Raw genomic sequence first — 24,535 nt, 5'->3', positions numbered from 1 at the left:
TTCTCTATTTCAACAACGCAGGAATTACGGTCTGGCTGAAATGGGCTTGTGAAGGAATAGTGTAACGGGGCTCAATTACTTTAACCATGTTCATAAAACCTGCGTTTTCCACTACAGAGTAGGGTCTCATACCCGCGGCTAGAAATGTACAGTGATGTCTTTTGCCCTGTTTGAATCAGTTGGAAATTGCTGCTTAAATGCTGCTGGGATAGTTTGTAGTGTGTGTGTTGCTTCTTGTTTTCTTCTAGTTCCAGTTATTGACACACTCAGGTGATGTCGGCGTACATGAGTTGAAATGTTTTTATCCACCACTGTCTTGCCCTCACCCTCATAACTTACAGGGAAACCAAAGTGGCTCCAAACGCCAGACCTGTTGGTTATTGGAGGATCTTCTAATTCTGGTCTGGTAATAGTCACATTAACGTTACTAGCCATATTGCATGGAGCTAGTTCAGCGTAGCATGCCTGACTGGAATGGAGTCTTTTTCTTTGGGAGTGGGAGGGGCAGACAACACGTTGCATGTTACGTCTTTTGGGCTGCCTTGTTGAGTGCAGCGTCACTGAGAACATTATATTTCACACAATTTAAGCTCTTTTATTTCTAAATGAAATAGGATTAGTCCAACGAATCGTTCGGTTTGTAATGAGTGCCTAATCGAAAGCCTCGTACCGAATGGTTCAATACGAACACGTGTAACGTTACACCCCTACCTGATATATGTCATTACTTTGTGCCGTAGAGCTTCATTACTGTTCTTTTAAATGACTTACCATTTTTAGTTGGAGCCAGCATGCAATGGGCTGAATGCCACCGACAGGTTAAGGAATTGAGAGACAGACCAACCCATTGCTGATTTTGGTGTTTTCTTGCGATCTATTGTCAATAACAAAGATATAAAATATTGCCTGCCTTATGATTTAACTGTAGTTCGTGGGCACGTACTGTAGGCTACCACCGCAGAAAACAATTCACGTAAAAACAACAGGTCCCTCAATATCAGTGTCTCAGTATGACGTGATCAGCACTCCTCAAGCTATAAGTAAAGGTATAGAAAGTATAAATCATGACACTGAGGTCAAAAAGACTGTAGCGCATGTCAAGACTAACATCAACCCTGAAACAAAACCCAGCTCCAGAGTCTCCCTCTCTTCTTCCTCCTCATACAGCTCTCACGTTCTCCCACTCTCGCTCTTTTCTCTTTCCTTCTTTCATTCTGTCCCTATTGAGCAGCAAAGTTGTCGCTCTCTTTCACAGCCTACCCTGGGCGAGAGGGGAACAATGTAAGCACACTTTGCTCCCCTGAATACGTGTTAGAAACCCAATCAGGCCCTCTTATTCCCCATATTCTTTTTCTGTTTTTTCTGTCTTTCTTTTTTCTTTCACACTCACTTTCTGCCAGGGAAAGGGGGGGGGACTTAAACAGGCTCGCTGTAAAGGCAAACTCCTCTCTGTTCTCCCTTTTCTTTTTTCCCGCCGCCTGTTCTTTCTTCTGGCCTTGTCTCTGCAAGCACAAACACATACTTTCCATCAATAGAAAGGGACAAAAGAGGTGAGAGTGAAAAAGACTCCTCCTAACAAAAGGCATCACACTTGATTGTAAATTGAGAAACATCCCTCAGTTAAACCACCTTTTTATTCTCCATTTCCATCCTTCTGTTCTTGTGTCACCAGTTAGAAAAAAAATACAGTTGGAGAAATAAGATTGACTTTATTAAACAGAGCTTTCTGAGCTGTGTCCAATATCACTTCCTCGTTCACTTTCCACATAATAAACACTCAACAGATCAGGATTTTGAGCCATCACTGACATTGTATTGTTGCCTAAAACTTAAACATATAAAACTTAAAGTCAAAGGGCTACACGTCAATCCCGCCGTAGGTGCCTATGGTGTAGGTTTTGATTAATAGTTCAACATGGAATTACCTGTTGAAAGCTCCACCACAAAATTAGACAAATGTGTGAAACTTAATCAGACTGTATCGTGTTTAAGTTTATTCTCCATGCTATCAGTGTTTACATTCTTTCATTCGCTTTTAAATATAAACAAACGGTGGCCTTCACATGTACTTAAATAACTGAAATTTCATCCAAGTAACTTCTCTGTCTCATTACTGAATAGGAGGCTATTGTCGAGCAATGGCCATTTTTTCATTATTTCGTTCATTGTCATAGAGAGCGGCCATCATGGTAAGCAGAAGGTTTGGAAATGGCCCTTTGTGAATGTATGTTACTAAAAAGCAGAAGACTACTGAGTCTCTCTTTAACTAACTAATATTGCGTTTATTTCAGATACTTATAAAAGCAAACACAAGCAACCCACGTTCACCAATCACTATTCTTTTAGTTCCTATGTGATATCTCGATAGCTGCTGTAGCCCCGATTTTTCGAGTAGGTGCACGTCAGCTGTGGCAATTATGTGTGTAGGCACTATAACTACGCTGTAACGCCTTAACTCAGAACTATAAATCCAGCTTTGACTGTAATTTTCACATCTATCAACACTCAAATAAAATGGCGAGAAGATAATATGGTGCAGTAGGTGGCAAATAGAGTTATTACAGACACAGCGCACACAGTCAATATCTTTCGTAGAAGTTACAGTTCAGCCCTTCCTTAAAGTTGAAATTGCTCAGGGGCCGTCACTTAGAGACAGTAGTTTTTTCAAGGAAGCTCCAAGATGTATTGGATGAATGCAAAGCAGAGACTTAATGAAAAATCATACATGCTCAATGGACCCCTTTTCTAGATAAATAAATGTAAGAAAATTGTATTGAAGCAGGACAGGGCTGAAAAAGAGTAAGCAGGCTCTTCAAAACAATTCCAGGGGTAAATAAAGGTTAAAAACACACAGGGATGTGTTTGGAAGTCAGAGAGGGAGACGGAGAGAAAGAGGGAGAGATTGATAGACTGGGTAGATCTACGGAGGCAGTGAAACAAACGAGCGCTGCAACAGGTTGGAATTAGATCAACACTATCAAGCAGCCCAGATACAAGCTGTGATACCTGGGAGAGATGGATGGGGAGGTTATGGGTGTGTGCGCGCGCAGGAATGGAGGTAGTGACTCTGTGTTTGTGTGTGTGTGTGTGTGCTGCTAATCTATTTATTTACCTGTCATTGGCTGCGATAATGGTTTTCATCCCTTCTCTCTCTCTCTCTGTCTCAGTCTATCTGGTGATGGGGGATTGGGTTTCGTGTGTGTCGCTTGATTATCAAACCTGTATTTTCTCATCAGACTCTAATCAGACCAATTACACGCGTGACGGAGAGCGTGGGCAGGTTGATGTAGGGGAGCGATAAGGACACACACACACACTCAGGCACACACACTTTGGGATTAAGCGCTCTGTCTTGGGGTATCTGCATCTCTTATCGGGGACAACCATCCCTGACATGACCTGTCAGCAGTCATGCCAAAGGTGTCTCTCACTCACAAACACACATGGGCACATACACACATAGATCATGCATGCAATGCACCAAATACAACCCATGTCTGAAAAAGAAACCAGACTTCTCCTATCTCATCAACCATTGTCACCCTTCCATCCCATCCATTTTTCCAACAGTGAACTCAGTTTTATACCCAATTTTGCAGGTAGGCACTTCTTGTAACATGACAGTGGTTGTGTGGTATGAATCTAATTGAAAGTTTGTGTCTTTTTTGGCAGGCATATGATGGCTTTGCGAGCCTGGGTATCTCCCGTCTCCTGGAACCATCAGACATGGTGCTGTTGGCCATTCCTGACAAGCTAACAGTAATGACCTATCTGTACCAGATCCGGGCCCACTTCTCCGGTGAGGAACTCAACGTGGTGCAGATAGAGGCCAACAGCAGCCGCAGCACCTACAAGGTGGGCGACTTTGAAACGGATACAAACGCCTCCATAGGCCAGGACAAGTTCTATGCTGAACTCAACGACGTGCAGCACCACCAGGCTAATTCTGAGCCCGTTGAATCTGCTGGTGGTGATAACACTGAATCCAATGGCATTAAAGCCGCCAAAGAAGAGGTGATGGAGCCGGTTCGGAAGGCCGATGTAGGAGCGGTCAGCTTGCCAGCAGCAAGGCCTTTGCAGTCTTCCCCTCCTGTCCCATCGCCACGCACAGCATTAGCTGCTGCAGCGACAGACTCGACCCACGTGACGCCGTCAAGCTCTGAGTACAGGGGGAATCTGCTCAAAGCCAACACTTTAGACCTTAGCGAGTTACCACAGAGAGTGGAGAGAGACATGGAGAAGGGAAGACAGCAGAAGGATGAGGTGGGAGAGGAAAGAAGAGAGGGAAGTACAGACCCAGGGTCCCCCACCAGGAGAGGGGCCTTACCGCCCCACCAGAAACTGGGTTTCTCCTATAACAGGGATGCCGACCTCATCAAGAAGAAGAGGGCCAGCCTGCGTCACTCGGAGTCTGAGCCAGCGTCAGACATCAGCTCTCCTCCAGTCAACCACACAGACACGCCTCCCAAACAGGTAAACACCCAGACAAAAAAACATTATAAAGGTAAACACACACTAAACATGTAAATAGACGAGAAGAATCGAGTTCCAGAGTGTAACTAAATTGCTACAATATTTTTTTTTTTATTTAAATATATTTATTTCAACATATCTTTTTATGGGTATTCCTAAAGTAGGGAAGTTACTCTCTGTCAAAGTGTTATGATTTTGTCTCTTCAAAAGTGCCATACTTTGTTTCACTACTATTGTACTATACTTTTGTATGAGACATCAATTGAGAGACATCCATTTTTTAACATGCTGAATAATTGATATTTTTATTTCTTATATTTTCAGTGTTTTGAATATCGTTAAAGGGGTCCTTTAAGGGTCAGTAAGAGATACGTTAAACGATCTCACAGCTAATTATGAATCCTGTACGTTAAACAACCTCTGGATCAGTGTGTACGATGTAGACTAATTCACGCCTTGTTGCTTAAGTCAGGTATTAAGATTCTGACAGGGTTTACCTGCAGGTACCTGCCTGGCCCCTAAATGGATTGTTCAGGTTTTTATCCTTGCACCCTGGCTTTGATTGAAACCTTTACTGCTACATCAGTCATAAGACAGAGGATGTGTTGAACATTCATTCCCTCCTGGCACTCGCTAAGCTTCAAATCCCGACCTCGTTGATGCCATTGCAGAGATGACCGTACCGAAATTCTCCCGTCTGCATTAGATGTTGTCGTCGCCTGTCTTGTTGCCGAGACTCAGACACATCGAGGCCGGGCCCTTAACATGTGGCGACTATAGAAGGCACCCAGGAGAACCCCCTGCTTTGACATTTCATTATATTTTTCATTATATTTCTCATCCCTTCAGTTGATGGCAGTTGGTGCCGTGACTGCTCAGGCGTGGCGACGCTTTGCGCAGAGCACACCTCATCTCGTCTCACACGCGCACTGACACGCACCTTAATGCGTGTGCGCACACAGTCACACACATAAACACACATTGAATACATTGCTGCCTGCGTTGGTTAACCCCAGATTACCGCTTCCTGTTTACAAGTCGAAAGGTCACAGGGCAGGCGGGAGGGCAGCAGGGGGGTTATGACAGCTATGACACCCCATTTTGATCTGCTGTTATCAAGTTAGCGGGATGCATCCTTGCCTGCACCCAAGCCAGATTTCACTTGTTGAACGGATAAACATGTTTCAGTGCTATAAACAGCTTGGTTGTAATATTGCTCGGCCTAAGCCAAATGTAAAAAGCTCTGTTTGCCCACTTTGCACCCCTTTTATAATACAGCCAGGATTACCGTGCAGATACAATTTTAGGCTAGGGTTGTTTTGCTTTCTTGTCAAAGTCGTCATGCTCTCCACACCACTGGACCCAGACAGGGCTGTGAGCCTGGCTTGTAGGCTGGCCCCATAATGCCAAAGTGCAGGCCCTGTATATCGTGTATCCTGCTCCTACATTTAGGTCCGCTTATCTTAATTCTTCTCTCCCTTCCCCTGCTCACTGTACAAGGAGGAATTGTGAAACATGTTTGTTTGAAAATGTACTACTCTCTGTTAAAATGTGTTCATTTCCATAGCATGTCACTTATTTAGGCATCATAGTTGACTAGATTACACAAGTCAGTTAATTTGTTAAGAAGCATATATTAAGGAAAACCAGTCCAAACAACATTATTTGTTGCATTGTGTTGACAAAATACTTAATTTAAGCCTGTAACTCTGACTGCAAATCTAGAGGTGTTTTGGTATTTGGCTAAACACCTGTAGTTAATTTGGGTTATTTTCTCTTTCAAAGGAGCCAACAGCCGCACCTGTATCAAGTCCCCCTGCTGAGAAGGTGAGTACAATTTTGAAGAGTGTAAGAGGCTACATATGTGAACAAACACCTTACACTCGTAAACATGAATGTGTGAGAGTCTACAAGCACACATTTCTTTTACACAGTTTTATTAGAAATGAACTGCACCCAGTCATTAGCATTGTTTTATGTCATCACCCTAATGCCCTGTGGTTGCACACAGAAGGTGCTGTCTCGTCAGGAGGAGCTTAAAGAGAGAGCCAGAGTTCTCCTGGAGCAGGCCCGCAGAGATGCTGCAATGAAGGCAGGCAACAAGAACGTCCCCAACTCAGCCGTCACTGCACCAAACAGTGCCACAAATGTCTGCGATGTAAGTCAAAGTGTGTGTGTGTGTGTGTGTGTGTGTGTGTGTGTGTGTGTGTGTGTTTGTTTTTCTGGGACTGAAATCGTTGACAATGCTTACTCAGATACTGTCTGTCCCATCTTAAAATGACCACAAAATTGACAAAGTCTCTACCTGAGGCTCGGTTTGGGTCAGTCTGGGTCTTCAGGTTTCTGAGGAGGGGGCAGGTCTGTCTGACCTCGTCTGTGTGTAGTTAGTAAAGATTGACCTGAGTTTGAGTTGTCTGTCCCTGCCTCTTTGCTCCGTGCACTGGAATGTTGTACAGAATTGCCTCAGTGTGCCGGAACAACTAATAGAGTGACCACCAGCCTCTTCAACACCCTCATGTCACTTCCACAGTTCTCTATTCGCTGCTCACTACACTTGCAACATGCTGGAAAAGCCTGTCTCATCCTCTGGCAGTCTACTGTATTAAAATGCTTTGAGAAGGAGAGAATACTTTTCCTTATTAACTTCTGCTCAGACTCTCTTATGGACTGCTGAACATCACAACCTGAACATGTCAGTAAGAAAAACCGAAGTGTGGATTGACTCTCTCTTTCAGTCTCTCTCCGTGGTCATCTTGACTCTGCACAATTTTTATGACATCCCGACTAAATGTGCTGTCCCCTCAACTTCCCCTAACACTGAGTAAATGTTGTACACAAACACCTGTCAGCAAAAGTACATTCACGGTAAAGGGGGGTGGGAATCGCTGTTCCGAAGCAAACTAAACTAAAGAAGAAGTGAGTGAAATTGCCAGCTCTGAACCGAGCACGCTCCACTGAACATAATATACTGGGATGGGGGGTGCACACTGATGGACCAGGAGTTACCCTGGGAAAGCACTGTTGTCAAATCCTCAGTGACGTTTCCAAATGTTTCAGAGAAAGGAAAGGGGGATAAGGAAAAAAATGGTCTTGTGAGGACAACGGATTTGAGGGTAAAATTAAATAAATACCCTTTGGTAATGAGATATCTAAAAGGCAGCAGCCGCATGCCCCTGCTGCCTGAATCCTTAAAGAGATATATATGCCCTTCAATTAGATGGTCTTTACTGTGTGTGTGTGTGTGTGTGTGTGTGTGTGTGTGTGTGTGTGTGTGTGTGTGTCTGTGTGCATAAGTGTTTTTCAGTGTGTAGGCATGCAAATGTATGTGTACAAGTCTGTATGCAGGCCACAGGAATAACAATTTTGGCATAATCTGAGAAAATAAATGAGGAACTTCCAAGGACTGGTGGTGTTAAAAGTCTTCAGAGAAAGAAAGCAAATTAAAAGAGTTTTTCAAAGCTGTTGCAGTGCCGATATATTTCCTTAGCGACAAAAACAAGCTCCTCTTCTGTCCTTTGTTGTGGGGCAAGATGGCTGACTTCACTTAGATTAGCGCCTTAAAGTAGCCAGACCCAACCCTCCGCTTTCTCTCTCCATCTCCTCCTGATTTCCTTACTCATTTCCAAGGACAATTGGTTAATAACCCCCCCCTCCCCCCTCTCTCTCCTCCTCCCCCCCACACACACACACACACACACACACACACACACACACACACACACTACTCCCATGCATAAAGGAAGGAGGGAAAGGAGGAGGGGCGAGAGGAAGATATTGAATTGTTTACACTTTTTTTAATAGAAAACATTGATCAAAGGAATACGACTGGCCTTGAGGCCAATGTGCTGATAATTGTTAGTGATTCAGATTAGATTACTTGATGTCTTGCTTTGATTAGTGTGTGTGTGTGTGTGTGTGTGTGTGTGTGTGTGTGTGTGTGTGTGTGTGTGTGTGTGTTATCAGCTGGAGAGGCCCAAGCCTTTCCCATTTAACTCTCCATCCGTCTAAGTAGGTGCTTTGCGGTTTAGCATGCATAAGGTATAATTTAATTCAATTAAAGCCAGCTTCATTCTTCCAGGGAAGTGGCTAATGTGTGAGCAACAGAATGATTTGGGCCGAGGGAGAGGAGGGGGCTACATTAGCTGTTTTTGGGGGTGTAGCATTCAAAACACAAATGACAAATCAGTTAGTTTGAAATCTATTAACTAAACTCATGTCTTATTCAAAGCTGTAAAAGTTATGATTTTTATGGGACAGTACAATTAGCCATCAGTCGAAGAAATATTGAAAGATTAGTGATAAGCAAACGAATCATTAATTGCAGAATAATAGTTAGTTGCAGCACTAATTCTCCAAACAGAATAAGAGCATTTTTTCTAATTGAGGTTTTTGGGTCAGGTATGATCACTGGTGGGAAATCTTGCCCACCGGAATAGGTGAATCATCTCCTGAACAGCAATTGGTAAGAAAGCTGTCTTTCTGCAAATTATTATTTTCATCCTCTTTAATATCATTCCCCCCAGCCACTAAAAATAATAAACGTCTCTGTAAGCAGTGCTTCATATATCTGTACTATAAACTCCGTCTCCCAACATACACCTGTGCTTGTGCTCATCAGAAACAGCTCCCTCACACCTCTCTCCATAGCATATATCTTCATCCAAACCATACCTTTTTCAAAACCTGAGAAAGAAATGCCCTTTTCAGTTGTGTTTGAACTTTTTTAAACACCATCAAAGGAAGGCGCAACACATAAACATTACAGAGAAGTGTTAGGACAATAATTCTTCTGTTAATTCTTGTGCTGTTTTTTTACATCGTTATATTTACAGGAATAACATCAGGTCTATAGTTTTTTGTTAATATTGTTTATTCAAGAACTTCCCTCCCTCTAAATGTGATAAATCAAATACATATGCTGACCGACGTATGACTGCATTAGTAGCACCACACAATATTGACAACAGTTAGGTCTGTACAATTTGTTATTCATAATACCTACAGCTAGAGTGACTGCCATCGTTATGTAGCTTGATGCAAAACAATGTTGTGTGTGTGTGTGTGTGTGTGTGTGTGTGTGTGTGTGTGTGTGTGTAGCCCTGTTCTCTTGACCTATGCTCTCCCTCCTGCCATCCCTAATTGTAGCCCACAGTGACTGGTTCTTTCATCTAAGGTCACAGGTTCAGCTTTCTCTCTTCCTCTCCCTCCCTGTCTTCTCAGTCACTTTCTCTCTCTCTCACTCTGTCTATTTTTTTTCAACCTCATATTTTTTCTTTTTCTGCCTTCCCTTTGTCTTTCTCCGCCACATCTCATCCTCCTGTTCTCTCCATCTTGTCTTGCTGTCCGTCCTACTCTCTGTGGTCTTTGATGATCAAGCAGTACTAACAGTGTTGTGCCCATCACTTCCTCCTCCTCCTCATAGGTGGCCTTCTATGATTAGTCACTGTGCAGATGTCTTGTAATGTTGTAATGTCACCACCCCCTACTCACACAGCAGCCAGATGGGTAATTAATGAGCTTTCCTAAAAATATGTAGGACAAGGACTTTATTCTCTCATTTTATCCTTATTGCAGTTGCCCAATTTTTGTTTGTCTTTCTTTTGCTCTTTTAGTCTTTCCCACTGTTATTATTATTTTAATAGAGTGTGTGTGTGTGTGTGTGTGTCTGTGTGTCTGTGTGTGTCTGTGTCTATTCGCTTCAGGTCTTCTCATCCATTAGCAGATGAGAACAGTAATTTCACACCGGCCTGGCCAGGCTAATTATCCACACTAGGTTTGGGAGAAGTGTGTTTGTGTGCATGTGGACATAGAAGTGTATGCTGTTGTGTGTGTTTCTGTGCAAAAATATGTGTGTACTGTGTGCAATTATATAGCACATGTGCACTTTTGCATTCTTTTAAGCACTTGCGTGTGTGTGTGTGTGTGTGAGAGGGTGAGTGTGTGTGCGTGCGCATGTGCATGTGTGTGTGCTTGTGGTATGCATTTGAGAGTGCACGCAAATGCCTTGGTGTTTTCCAGGTAAGAGAGTTTCCCTGCTCACTGACTCGTTGTGATTCCTATAATTGGGTCCCGTTTGATTTTTGCCGACCAGCACCCCAACCCCCTTCATTGCCCCCTCTTCTCCTCCTTACAAGTGGAGGGGACTCCTGGGTCTCTGCTGTTGTGACCTGTGGGTGTTGTCATCTACTCCCATCTGCTGTCTGTCGTCTGATCCTGACTTGACTGCATTCATGTCCTAATTTTCTCCTCTCTCTTTTTCTTTCATTTATTTGTGTCACTGGTGGCCAAAATCAAAGCCCTCTGGCTGAACCTCTGCATTCCTAAAGGTCCCTAAAAATGAAAAACACATTATGTCTGAGTTATTCTGATTGTACTGCATTTCATCCAAGTGATTATAACAAATGCGTCACAATGGTAACAGGCTACTTGTTACCTGACTGTTGGCCCGAATTGCTAAACACTGGACAAGTGGAAAGGGGAACTTTTGAAAGGTGGCACATGCAGGCAGCCAACTTACTACAACAAAGAAACAGGAGTTAATATCAGTGTTGAGAGACTTAAAATAAAGAAATCTAATCTAACATAATCCTGTAAGCATTTAAGAATCTTACAACTCCAGAATATAAATATTTTAATTGCAATCCATAATTGAGATGGCCACCAGTGAAGGGCTGTCTTTCAGCAAATACAAAAATGCCTCTGTCAAAAATGCAAATATGGCCTTGTGTGCTCTCCTTTTTTGTCCACACATTGTCCTTTCCTACCCTCCTCCTCCTCCTGTCCTCTCTCCTTTTCAACTTTCTCCCAGCAGTAATAGTTTTTCTCCAGGTCTCATTTTAATGCTGCTGCCGTCCCTTTCTTCTCCTAGCTCTCCCTTTTTTTCCTCTTCTCTTCTTCCTCTACCTTCAACCCCCCTCCTTTTCTCTTGCTTTCTCCCTTCTTTTTGAAGAATCTGCCCTTAATGGAACTAAATAGTTTGGTGGGCAGTTTCTTTGGACTGTGTGTGTGCGTGCGTGCATGCGTTAAAGTGTGCGGGTATGCTGAATTGGCTGGAGTGGAGATCAAAGGCAGTCTCTAAAGTGTGTGTGTGTGTGTGTGTGTGTGTGTGTGTGTGTGTGTGTGTGTGTGAACGAGCAAGAGAAAGACAGCTCTCTCAATTGCATCACAAGAGCTGATCAAGCCATCAGAGAGGAAAGCTGTAACACACACACACTTGCATACCTCTTCTGAACACATGTACCTCTCTCTCTTTCTTTCTTTCTTTCTTTTGTCAAGTTATCACATGCCTCGTGTTCACATCTGAAGTGGAAGTGCCAAATGTTTTTCACGTCCACCCTGTAGCCCGGGTCTCTCTCTTTTTTTGTATTGATAAAATATAAAGGATGAAGTCCTCAGACGAGAGAGTATTTAATGTTCATTGCAAATGAAATCACAGTAATCCCACCACTTTTCTAAGTTCCTAAAGAATTAACTTTAGTTTATATGGAAAATGTAATTTACTCTATCCATGTGTGTGTTTGTGACATAGAATTGAGTGTTGATTTGAAATTTGAAATGTGTTCACACGTGTGGGTTTTTTTTGTTGACTAAATAGACCCAAAACTTCAGAGAAAGTCAGAAACCAAATGTCCCTATTGTGCATTTGTATTCGTGTTTCAGCTGCATCTGAACATGTGTAAACATTAGGAAAATTAGACAAATTACAGATAAAAGAAGAAATCAGCTACAAAACATTTAAATGTCAATATCATTAAAATATCTTTCACTTCCAAATCCTGTTGACCCCTAGCGACTACCAGGACATGCATGCAGTCTAAAAGGATGCTGTTTACAAGTTGAAGCGGGTGGGGGGGGGGGCCTTTGCCCCTGAACTGAACTTTTCCAGCAACCTTTTCAGGAAATCAGGGTCCTGGAAAGGTTGCTGGAGTCAAAAAGGGGCTAAGGTTAAATAAAACACTGCAATTACACAAACAATTTCAAAATAACTTATGTAATGCATATGCAACATTTGAAAAGGTCATATATGCATTTAAGCAAAACTGAACTCTAAATGTATCAGTCACTACTTTCAAAACAGATGGATCTGTCTTCAAAAGTAGCAAAAGTCCTCTGTATGATTCTGCTCTTCTTGATGAACAATGTCAAAGTCTGCCTTTTCAAAAGGGAGCAAACTTATTTTGGAGTGAAGTCCACACACTGACCCCTTTTTCCTTGTAAAGGATGTTGTGCAGTTACAGGTTACCTGTGTTTTTTTGGTCACCTTTTTTTGTCTCTGCCTTTTTCTAATTCTCCCTTTTCTCTCGCATTCTCTCCACCTCTCTGTCTCTCTCTCACCAGTAATTATCCTGTCTATTTAAAGGGCAAAACCTCCCCTCTTACTCGCCTGTCTGAGTCACGAGCTCCTCTGACTTTTGTAGTCTCTGTGTTTCACTCTACCTGTTCGACCTGTCCCACAGTACAAGTGCTCTTGTTAGACAGACACACACACGCACGCACACACGCGCACACACACACACACACACACAGAGTGCTGAGAACAAATATGATGCCACGTATACACAGAACCTCGAACACACACAAACGTATTTGCTCAAGAAAATGTCAGCATGATTTTGCATACACACACGCACCTCTGTACTGTGAATTTGTGACACACATTCAGCACATCAATATTTGTTTCATTCCTACAAATGCAAACAATATTCTCTGTCAAATGCACTCCATTTGAAGTGTTTGGCACTGTGCCCTTTTACATTTGCACCCATGCGCTGCTGCAACAGTGTCAAAATAATATTATTTTTTCCCGTTTATTTTCATAGGGACAACTACATAGCATGGACCAATGCCATGGCTGTGAATAGCACATTTATTTAGGCCTTTTTTTTTCAAATACACACAGGATACTAAACAGGAAGACGCATACAATACACCATATAACACAAACATTGATACAATAAAAATAAAATAAAAAAAATGAAAGTAAAGCACCTAATCATTTGTGACTTATCCCTTTTTATAAAAACATTCCTCCCCCTCATTTAACAAGTACACATCATAAACGTATACAGGCGCACACACACATAACCTCATAACCTCAAACCACAGCAACATCACACCTCTGACCGAAAAACACACACACAGTCTGACGTCCATTCAGACACACACACACACACACACACACACACACACACACACACACACTTGTATACACTGACACAGAGGTACACAGCCTGTACTTTCACACCACTTCCACACTGACATCTCAGAGATTTATATTTATATCCATATAATAACACACACACACACACACACACACACACAGACAGGCCCGTATCATGGGCACGCACCCGTCGAATCATAATTAGGCCGTGTCCTGGTTCTTTGATAGTCATGTACAGTGGCTCTTCTTTAATTCTTTATCAAATGCATTGATCGCTGTGGGCCTAGCATGCCCATTGATCCGCGCACTCCGTCTGGAGCCAGCCGATAAGCTCCTCTCTCTCGCTCTCTCTCTCTTGCTCTCGCTCTCTCTTGCTCTGTTTCCAAAATTTGAGCAATAAGGGGTTTAGAAAGTAATAGATTACTAAATTTGGTACACGTGATATAGAATCCACAAATATTTGAGTTGAATTGGAAGCCTCTGGTGGTTTTAAACTGAAGACCACATTTCCCATAAACTCCATTGCTTCCTTGTTTGTTCATATCTCCCACCTTACCATCAATCATCTTTTCCAACCTGACCTGGGGGCACATTATGGAGACCAGCAGAAGCAATGTGTTTTTATTTTCTTTTTTTATTAGTAAATTAAATTGTTTACAATACCAATGCTCTTCCAAAGATAATATTGCATATGTGTGAAATATGTTGTTAATTTTGAAATCAACTCTTGTCTCATTTAAAATAAAGTAAAATATAGTGATAAGTCGTTGTGCGAACTGCTTTGGTAAACAGGAAGCTAGTTTGGGATATTTAATTCTCTCTTATATATTTATGTACTTTCCTGGTAAGGATTTTCAGAAGGTAGACATATGGTATGGTTTTTAAAAAGCCAGTATATGTTTAACTGTGTTCTTGTATTAGTAATAGTTACTAATATTATGAGTAAAATAAGTCCGGTCAATTCATTTATAGAGCACTTTATTAAAAATAACAAATATACATGGACATGTAGTTGTGTACTGTCACGTGTGTTTGTTGTTGTGGTAGGATGGCTTTAAATTAGGTTCTACATGCATCATGTCTGGATCATCATGCTGGCATTTGAAACAATGTTTTTGTGTGTGTGTGTGTGTGTGTGTGTGTGTGTGTGTGTGTGTGTGTGTGTGTGTGTGTGTGTGTCTCTGGTCAAGATAGAGACCTAAAGCACCTCTTGACTGTGAATTAGCCTGTCATGACAAATGTCTGGAACTGCATGACTGGCTGCCAGACTGGCTGGCTATCTGGGAGGTTGGCAACCCCTTTTAGATAGTGATTGTGTGTGTGTGTGTGTGTGTGTGTGTGTGTGTGTGTGTGTGTGTGTGTGTGTGTTTATGTGGCATCACTCTGTGCCCACGCCAGGTCTCTGTACATGACCAGTGGTGCGTGCCCTCCCTCCCCCTTTCTCCTCGCCCAGAAAAGAGCAACCAAGGCGACAACCTGCTCCCCCTGCTCAAAGAGAGCTTCCAGAGCAGAGAGGGGTCCTCACCCGACGCCAAGCCCACAGAGGAGCCCTCTGTCTCAGCTTCGCACTCAAGCGTTTAGCCTCTCTTCCCCTGGAGGTTCCCAGCAGTCAATGGAAGACACAGTACACAATTGTTCTTGCTGTCGCCGTTTAAAAAAGAAAAGTCTCTTCTCCTCTTGAGTCTTCATTCTTGAAGCAGTGCGACCCACTGACCACCAGCTGACAAGCTTTCTCTCCTCCTGGCTTTGATCACGTAACGACGCGGCTGGTTGGTTTGTGCGTTCTGCTTTTCTTTTTTTTCAAAGTTGTGTCCCCCATGGCTTTTACATCCGCTGGTTGTGGGTGTGCTGCGCTGCCAAAAAAAAAGGGATGCCTGTGTTTTTACGTATAATACCCATCGCCATGTTCCAAGATGGAAATAGTGAGCGTAGTCATCAATTTGTTTTAGCGTAATGTCCACTAGATGGCATTTCATCACCACTTGGTCAACAAGTCTCCCCTATGAGCTAAAAAAATTTCTGACATATCGTGTTCCGACAGAACAAAGTTGTAATTGGGATGTCAGTCTCGGTAACAGTTGGGTGACAGACATCAAATCTCAATAGGTCCGAAAAAAGAGATGGAATTTTAAAGTACCTAAAATGCTGTATGGAAGTAATGTCCCTGTGGGACACGGTTTATTACTTAGGTGTCTGAGCTTCTTGTGCACAAAGTGTTTTTTGTTTGATGATCAAAAACCAAATTAACATTTGTTCCGCCTCAAGTTATCATTTCAGTTCCTATAGTTGAATCTCTTATGCCTTTTATGATACATCTAAAAAGGACACATATTCCAGTTTTAACAATTTTAAAATCACACACACAAGTATATTCAGCTACAGAAAGATTTGATCCTAGATCATGTCATACATTGTCCTTTACACAACAAAAAGCCTCTCTCCCCTCCATTCCTCGTCTTTCCTTCCAAACACATTCTCATATTTTCTAATCAGCGGCTCTGTAGCTGACCGAGCTAGGCGCTAGTCAGATGCATTTTTCTATAGCGTTAATCCTAGCCTCTGGATAGGCAAAGTCAATTTCGTGTCCCCAAAATGGCCGTCAACAATAATGCAGTGGGATGTTTTGGAGTGTGTTGGGGCCCGAGCTGAATGTGTGTATATACATAGAACACACAGGCACACTTAAATTGGTAGTTGTATCCATATCTGTAAAGGCCAGATTGGATATCAGAACTAGTCCATAGCCGCAAGGCCATCAGTGACATTACTGGTTATCATATTGCATTTATAAAAGCAGGGAGACAACTGCACAGAAAACATAGTGAGAAAGAAGGAAGTGAGGATGGAAAGAAATATTGGAAGAAGACAACACAGCAAGCATAATATATCACTATATTATTGATTAAAACTAATCACAACTAGATTACCTGTAGAGACCAACATTTTATATAAAGTATTGGTTACCAATAATGTATATATAAAATGCTGTTCTCATATTTTAGCATTTTTATTGGATGTTAACGTTAGTCCAACAGCAAAATGAATCGAAGTAATCAATTTATTTGGCCTTCAAAGTTCTGTCAGCCACCTAAAATTGAGCTCTCTCTTTGTCGATGTCAAGCATGCCACAGGTAATCTAGTTGTGACGCTTGACTTTACCATTGAATGTCCAAGATTTAGTTGTTATAACAGGTTGATTTTGTCTTTTTTTTATCGGTGTATTTGGTTTTGTCTGGTAAAGCACTTTGTAACTTGGGTTTTGAAAAGTGCTAAACAGAAAAAAAGTTTAAGGATACCAACTCCCATTTTCATTCAGATAATAATTCCCTTCTTTGTTGCCTGGATTTGTGCTGAATGAGAGCTGGGAAAGAAGTGTTGTGATGCTTTGACACACAATACTTTTCTACAAGCAGTGTCAACATCCGTTTTCCTCTCGGTCCCCTTCACACTCTCTTCTTTATCTTTCTGTCTGTCTCTCTCTCTCTTTATCAGTCTCTCTCTAAGGTGTGTTCCCTTCTACCCGTGGGCACCCCCTTGGGCTCTCTCTCTCTCTCTCTCACACACACACACACACACACACAGTGCATTAGGGTTGCCGTCATTTACAATATAGCCCCATTGTCCCAGCCTAACAATGGCTACAAACAAACAATTGACATGGAAATGGAGAGATGTAGCTCATTAGCGGGCGCTGCTTGTTTTGTTAATGGATAAATGGGCGGCTTCAATAGGCCAGCCCTAAAACCCCTGCCTCAATATGGAGAAGCCTGATTAACAGGAAACCACAGGGAGGGAGAACAGTGACAGAGAAATACAGCTTCACTCTCCCTTGGGTCATATGTGGTTGTGTATGTTTGGGAGAAGGGGGAGCAAGGTGGAGTTTTAGAGTGTGTAGTTGTTTGTGCTTAGGTTGAGCTGTGTGAGACGAGTTTGTGCAAGATGGAGTTTGTGTTAGTTTGTGTACTTCTTTACTTCTGTTGTTTTTGTCACAGAGGCTTAAATCATGCAGGCAGGATTCAAAACAGTATTTTTCACCGTTGTCTCATCCAGAATTGACTTCTGCAGTGAATTTCTCTTTGGCTGCAACAACTCCAGTCTTAGAAATATCACGACTGAACAGCCTGAAAACTTTTTGAATCAGTATGCTCTCTTATAACGTAATCTGCTTTTTAGACCAACTTTGAATTATTTATTTAATTTTTTTTACCTTTTTTGTGTCCTTTTATTTGTCTGTAAATGACTTAGTCTTATCAAAATGACTTGTCTTGGACATTTGTGTATTTATGCCTGGGTACCATATGTACTTAGGGCCTGCACATTGAGTGTATGCTTGTGTGTGCTTGGTTTGGTCGTCATCAGTTAAGTGTTTGTCAGTTGCCAACATCAAGGTTTTCCTGTTTGCTCTGTGTGTGTGTGTGTGTGTGTTTGTGTGTGGTGGTCTGTGCTATCAGTAGGATCAGATTGGATCGGCCTGAAAATGGCATTTCTGCCATTACTCTGATGGTGACGGCTCAATACTGTATTTCTAGTGCCAAGATATTGTGTGTGTGTGTGTGTGTTTATCTATATACTCCTATCACCATAATGCAATAAGATGTGTATATCCATTATGATGCAGAACATCTTATGTATTTTGTAGTAGTTGGTGTGTCTGGGAAGGTTTGATTACATTTTGTGTGTGTGTGTGTGTGTGTGTGTGTGTGTGTGTGTGTGTGTGTGTGTGTAAATGTGAGTATAGTGTGTAATCTGTCTACAGTGTGCATTCATAAAGTAGTCATATTGCAATAACATGACATTAATAATAACATGCATTTGTATAATCGTTAAGGATCTGGGCATATTTTAATGAATCGTTCTCAATCCTTTCTTTCTGAACTTAACGGTTTTGTCCACCTCTACCTGCTAGTATTGCAACGCTGCTCTCTTTATATGTAAATAAAACTCGGCTGTTGTCTGGTTTGTCAGCTATCTGCCAGCCGAGATCTGTACTATGCCAAAGATTATTTATGAGGTAAAAGAAGCACCACTGTCTAGTGTTTCTGGAGTTCCAACAACTCCAACAGAGTGATGTGTCTTCTCTCCAGCGGATCGCAACATGCCAGTTTCAGGAGTCATATTCTCCCTGTTTATCTTTCATTTATATGATATCAATCATTTAAGCTTATCAAGTTTACAATTTGGAATAAGGACCTTCAGTAGCTTGTGAAAATGAAGGTTGACCGAAGTTAGAAGGCTACAGCTGTTATTTCAATGTGTTGATATTTAATCAACCATTAAGATTGTACTAGGGATTTCATTCTTAATGATTTCTTCTCTGGACATTTACCTGTACCTGTACAAGAGTAACTGAAATTCCTATGCTCATGTTTATTTATTTTTATATTTGTGTGTGCAGGAGCGGGATGCAGAGCGGCGGAGACAGCTGAGAGAGCGAGCCAGGCAGCTGATAGCTGAGGCTCGATCTGGAGTCAAGATGTCTGACATGAGCCTGCTGGATGCATCCAGCACTGAGAGAGGCAAGGCCAACAAGGCTAGCCCTGCTGGAGGTCAGCACACACCTACACACACCTACACACACACACACACACACACACACACACACACACACACACACACACACACACACACACACACACACAGCAAACATAAACACATACACTTTATGGACACATAGCATTTTTATTAAAACTTTATTTATCCTCATGAAAGTACTTTTAGAGTTTAGTAAAAAGGCCTTATATTAACACATAAATTTGCTGATGATTGTAAATCTCACTAATTCTCATTAACAATAATACAGAAGAAAAGTCACACTGATGTTGACATACACTCACTTCATCCACACATGCTACGACTCACATTTCTATTATGCTCTCTAAAGGGGTTCTGCCTAATCCTCAGAGAAAAACAAAATGCCATTTGACAATGGCCACGGGTCTAAAATGCACCCTCCTCATATTCAGAACAGCAATTTACCCTGCGACTCCTCCCTCGTCTCGTTCGCCCAGTAATTGTTAATCAACACAACACATTGTGCGGCCAAATTATACTCAAAATACCAAACACTTCTAATAATGTCTTGCAGGGGTAGCACATGCTGCCATGTGCATTTCCCACTGCTTTCCATTTCCTTGAAATTGGGGTTATTATAATAATGACCATTATTAGGACTGTCTAGTCATTTGTTTCAGATTCCTCCACATTTCACCCATCTTTTGGTTGTTCTGTTCAGGTAGACCGGGTGCACTGCATGCAAATGAAAGGTGAGAGTGTAGAAGGTGATGAAGGGTTTAGAAAGCAATATGAGTACTGTAATTCGATGCGATGAGGCCTTTTGATATGAACAAATGGAGGGACTGCCGAACATTGAGACATGGCCTCTTGTCGTTTGAGAGAGGAGCGATGGAGAGGATGAACAAGTGAGGCGATTATTTTCATTATCGATTAATTCTTTTGGTCATTAAAATGTATGAAAAAAAGTGAAAAAAGCCCACCCTCCAAACAAATCATCACAAGATGGCTTAAAATGTCAGTGTTACAGTCAAAAATGCAAAAATTCTCAGTTTACTTTATGATATACGATATGAAACAGAGAAAAGCACAAAAAATCCGCACAATTCAGCAGCTGGAACCAGATAATGTTTTTCATTTTTGCTTAACAAATTACTCAAAGGTTTAATCGATTATCAAAATTGCTATTTTTTTCAAATCAACTAATTGATTAATCACCTAATCGTTGCAGCTCTGGTGACAGGATTATATATAGACTGAAAGGAAGAAGGAAAAGTAGGAAGGTTAGAAGAAACAGTGGCCGGAGAGTGGCGGTGGGTTCCTGGGATGAGCAGACCAATCAAAAGCATATGGTTATATGCTTTTGATTGGTTTGCTCAACAAGAAGTGAGATCAGCGACTTGGTAGTAGGGCTGTCAACTAAAAATCCTCGATGCAAAATGATTTGCCTCAAAGCTTCGTTTAATCAATGTTACCAACGTTGTATCACTCACGCTGTTTCCGCACGGATGATTATTACTGTCGCACGCCGGGCTGACGCTGCTGGCAACACAAGCCATGACAGCGCAGATTACAAAATGAAGAAAGAGCGTAAATAGTGAGGGACTAAGAGAAGAGACAGGCTCAGGTTTGGAATCAGTTCAGACATAATTAAAACAAAAACTGTGTACAGTGTGTCTACTGCGAAATCGAACTAGCTTACCACAATAATAGCACGACGTCAAAGTTTCAGCATCTCAACAGAAAACATAGAGTCTAACTTAATCATCCATTCCACGAAGCGGACCCGACAAAAGTAAATCACAGAGTCGTATGGACGATGAAACTACACCAAACACAACAACTACCAAAAACAAAGACAAGAAAATACACGGTGACCACAATTTGATCTAAAGAGCCGACTTGTTGACTATCCCTTCGAAAAAACAGCTGATTGTTGCGCGCCATTTTCTCTCACTCGCTCTCTCTTCACGGAGAAACAGCTGATCAACGATCTACTAGCATTAGGGTAGCTGTGTAGCATTGTAATCAAATATATAAATGAAAATAGGATGGTAATGTTTATGTATGTTTAATGTATGCCTTAGTTTGAGGTTGTTATTGCATTTCAGAAAATGTTTTCTTTAAAAACAATGTAATATGGCACTTAACTGCACTTAATGTTTAGTTTTTTGAGAGATGATATTGTAAGCAATGTAGGCAACAAAAATGTAGCTTTTTCCGAAAATTAAATCAAACTATTATTGCTCTTCAATTAAACAAAAGTATTTCTTATTTGATTAATCGATGGAATAATCGGTAGATTACTCAATTACTAAAATAATCGATAGCTGCAGCCCTACTTGTTAGGTAAAACAACAGAAGAAAGACAGTGAGGCAGAGGAAGGGTAGAACTTGATTTATTTGCTCTTTCAGCTTTTCTGAATTGAACTAATTGTTGATCTCATTAAAAATGGAGTTGGAGGAAAGAACGAAACGAGAGAGGAGGAGGAGGTGAGGAGACGAGAGAAATGCTGTTGGCTGTGATACACAAGGCCTGCCGAGCAGAACGGCTAATCCTAGCCCTCGCTCTCTCTCTCTCTCTCTCTCTCTCTCTCTCTCTCTCTCTCGCTCTCTCTCGCGCTCTCTCTGTCTTCTTCCCTCTTTCCCCTCAACACCATTCACGGTCCTTTAATGCAGCTCATGCTGCCCCCTCCAAGTGTCTGCCCGCAAAGAAACTTTCCAAACTCCATCACCATAGCCTCCCATTAATTAGGCCCCAGCCAGCCACGCAGGAACGGCACTTGCGAGTACGCTTCGCATCGCAGCTAGCAAATTAGAAAAGGAAAAAAAACAAAACAGGAAATGCTGTTTTTTTTTATTCCCTCTCCTTCTCCCTTTGTTCTTGGCCTCTAACCACCAGTAGTAAATAGCAGAGGAGGGAGCTTGCAATGTCAGACGCTGTTTACTGATTGTTTTGTTTTAATCCATGGTGGGTTATCCATGCAGCTAGAGCTGCTCAGGTTTCCATTAGAATTTCTTCCAACATGTTGTTTTTTTCTTCTTCTTTTGTTTCTAATGTGGAGACACTGTTGTTTCTATTGAGCCCCTCAGGAGACTTAATGGAATATGTGCTTTCATGTTTTTGTGGTTTTTGTTTGCCCTACATCTTTTATCTGGAACAAGAAAGGCAGGCAACAGATCTTTGAATGAGGGGAATTCAACAGAGGTCTCGGTTTCACTTTGTGTGTCAGATATTTGTGCGCTGGTGCACTTAAACCCATTGACAGACAGACACCAATCAGTCAAATTCCCTCCTTGTCTCTCAGGTAGAGTCTGTTTGAGTGTCATCATCCCATCAAGTGTAGTGGAATTCTTAAGGGGAGAAGACATGTTATGGTGGATTATATGTTTAAGACAAGTACTATTGAATCGGGACACTTAACATGTACTTTAACCACAGATTACTGTTTTTACACAAACTAACCAAGATTCTTTTTCTGCACTCCTCTCTGGCTTCATTTTGGCCTTTTCATGCTTTTAACACCTGTCGTTTTACTTCTCCTCTCTTTTTCTTCCCTGTCTCCCTGATCAACTCCCTTTTATATTTCCTCGCCTCCTTACCCACAGATGTTTTGGATGGAGTGAGAGGTCATCATGAGGATGATGATGTTGATGGTGAAAGGGGTGAGGATGAGGAAGAGGGGAGGGCTGAGGAAGAGCAGGTCCATTTTGGTGGTGGTGGTGATGATGATGATGATGATGATGATGATGATGATGATGATGATGATACTGTTGCTGCCACATCTGCATCTGCGCTGGTTACTAACCCACTGCCACTGGAGGCCCCTCGTCCAGCCACCTCCAGCACCCACGTACCCCTGGAGCTTACTAACCCCGGCTCTGAGCTAACTTCTCTGGGTAAAATCACTGGCTGAAGCTGTGTGGGGCTGCATGGTTCACTGTCTTGTTTGTACATTTTTCTAACTAACTCCTTTACCAGCATGGACCTTCTTTGTGTTTTTCCTACATATTCAGGGGTCAGTTCTCATATACTGTACATACCCAAAGTAAACTGCCCCCATCAAAATTTGAACAGGCTGGCAGCAGTCTGTACTAAACTTACCCACTCACTTATTCACTTTTTTACTTACTCACACTTAAGCTTATTTTGCAACTCACTTAAGTGCATGCCGTCTATCTTTCAGTGCTTTGTCATGACTTATCCACTATTTACTTGCCCCTCTGACTCCTACATCCTATTGGCTCCTTACTCATTAATGCTTCACGCAGGAGGAACTAACTTACATTATACTGTGCTGCCATATTGTTGTTTTTTTGTATTTTCTATCATTAGAAACTTCTTTAAGTAGTAATTAATAAACTCTAAAAAGTGCTCCACAGACAAAAATAAAATCATATCTTCAGTAAAGCATTTGCTCAAATCTTCAGAGGTAAACTAATTACTTTGTTCCGTAATTTAATTTATTTTATTTGCTTCCTCAATATCCTTCCGATGTGAGATAGGTGAGAGTACAGTGAAGGACCACAATAAACAAACATGAAGACAGACAAATGCTTCATCCAGCTTTGAAGTGGAGTATCTCTGCATTTGTTTTTCTTTTAACCGTTTGTGTGTTTTTCTTTTTTGGTTCTTTGTTGGTGCAAATATTTATATAGTCTTGAAAGAAATGGATGGTGGTGATTGTAACACTGAAGTAGCTGATACTACACTTCATCCTGTAAATGTTTCTCTCCTAAATGTTCAGTTTTTGTCATCACTTTCCTGCATCCCAGGTCATTCCATGTCAAAGTTCAAGTCTATGTTGGGCATCTCTATGTGTGTGTGCGTGTGCATGTGTGTGTGTGACGGAGGGAGGTGAAACATGAAATGGTTGCCCTCCTGTTCTTTCATCTTCTTCAGTGCAGTGGTTTGGCCTGGCAGGGAAGCTGTGGTTACCATTCCCTGGAAAATAAAGCTGGAACTGGAAGGCAGAGAGAGGATGACTGGGGGAGCAGGGAGGAAAGGACAAGGAGAATGAATAGAGAGAACAAGTTAGGGATGAATAGGGTTAAAGGGAGGGAGGAGGTAAGGTTTGACAGATGAAGGGAGTTAGCAACCGAATTGCAAGTTAGTTTTGGAGAAAATTAATGTAAAAGGTTCTATAAAGGAGAAGACTATTTCAGCATTAATGCGAAAACATTTTGGCTCGTAAAAGTTGATAATCAGATCTTATTTGTTGAGAGTCTTGACCAAAATACAATAAGAAATAAAGATTTTGTGCAAAGTTGGTTATGGTTCTAACACAAAATCATATGGTAGTAAATGTTGATTTGAATACAGAAAATAAAGATGTCATTGACAACTGAAAAGGTGAATATACTCAGTTGCCAGGCTATTAGTTACACCTA

The 24,535-nt window shown here is 41.7% G+C and overlaps 1 protein-coding gene across 9 annotated transcripts in view; it reads left to right on the top strand.

Moving 5' to 3' along the window:
- ehbp1 (EH domain binding protein 1) overlaps positions 1-24,535 on the top strand; it is a 152,868-nt gene that overhangs the window by 83,255 nt on the left and 45,078 nt on the right. For 3 of the 9 annotated variants that reach the window (XM_078272654.1, XM_078272652.1, XM_078272659.1), the window contains 6 exons: positions 3,673-4,473; positions 6,259-6,300; positions 6,485-6,631; positions 19,029-19,179; positions 22,754-22,864; positions 22,895-23,044. In XM_078272654.1, the coding sequence (XP_078128780.1) occupies positions 3,673-4,473; positions 6,259-6,300; positions 6,485-6,631; positions 19,029-19,179; positions 22,754-22,864; positions 22,895-23,044 (1,402 nt within the window). Of the gene's footprint in view, positions 1-3,672; positions 4,474-6,258; positions 6,301-6,484; positions 6,632-19,028; positions 19,180-22,753; positions 23,045-24,535 lie in introns of all 9 variants that reach the window. The other 6 variants (XM_078272656.1, XM_078272651.1, XM_078272660.1 and 3 more) reach the window with 4 other exon arrangements.

The sequence above is a fragment of the Sander vitreus genome, chromosome 17 (assembly GCF_031162955.1).
Source record: "Sander vitreus isolate 19-12246 chromosome 17, sanVit1, whole genome shotgun sequence".
Taxonomy (NCBI): domain Eukaryota; kingdom Metazoa; phylum Chordata; class Actinopteri; order Perciformes; family Percidae; genus Sander; species Sander vitreus.
The sequence above is the reverse complement of the archived record's forward strand: the minus strand, read 5'-3'. Positions and strand labels throughout refer to the sequence as shown.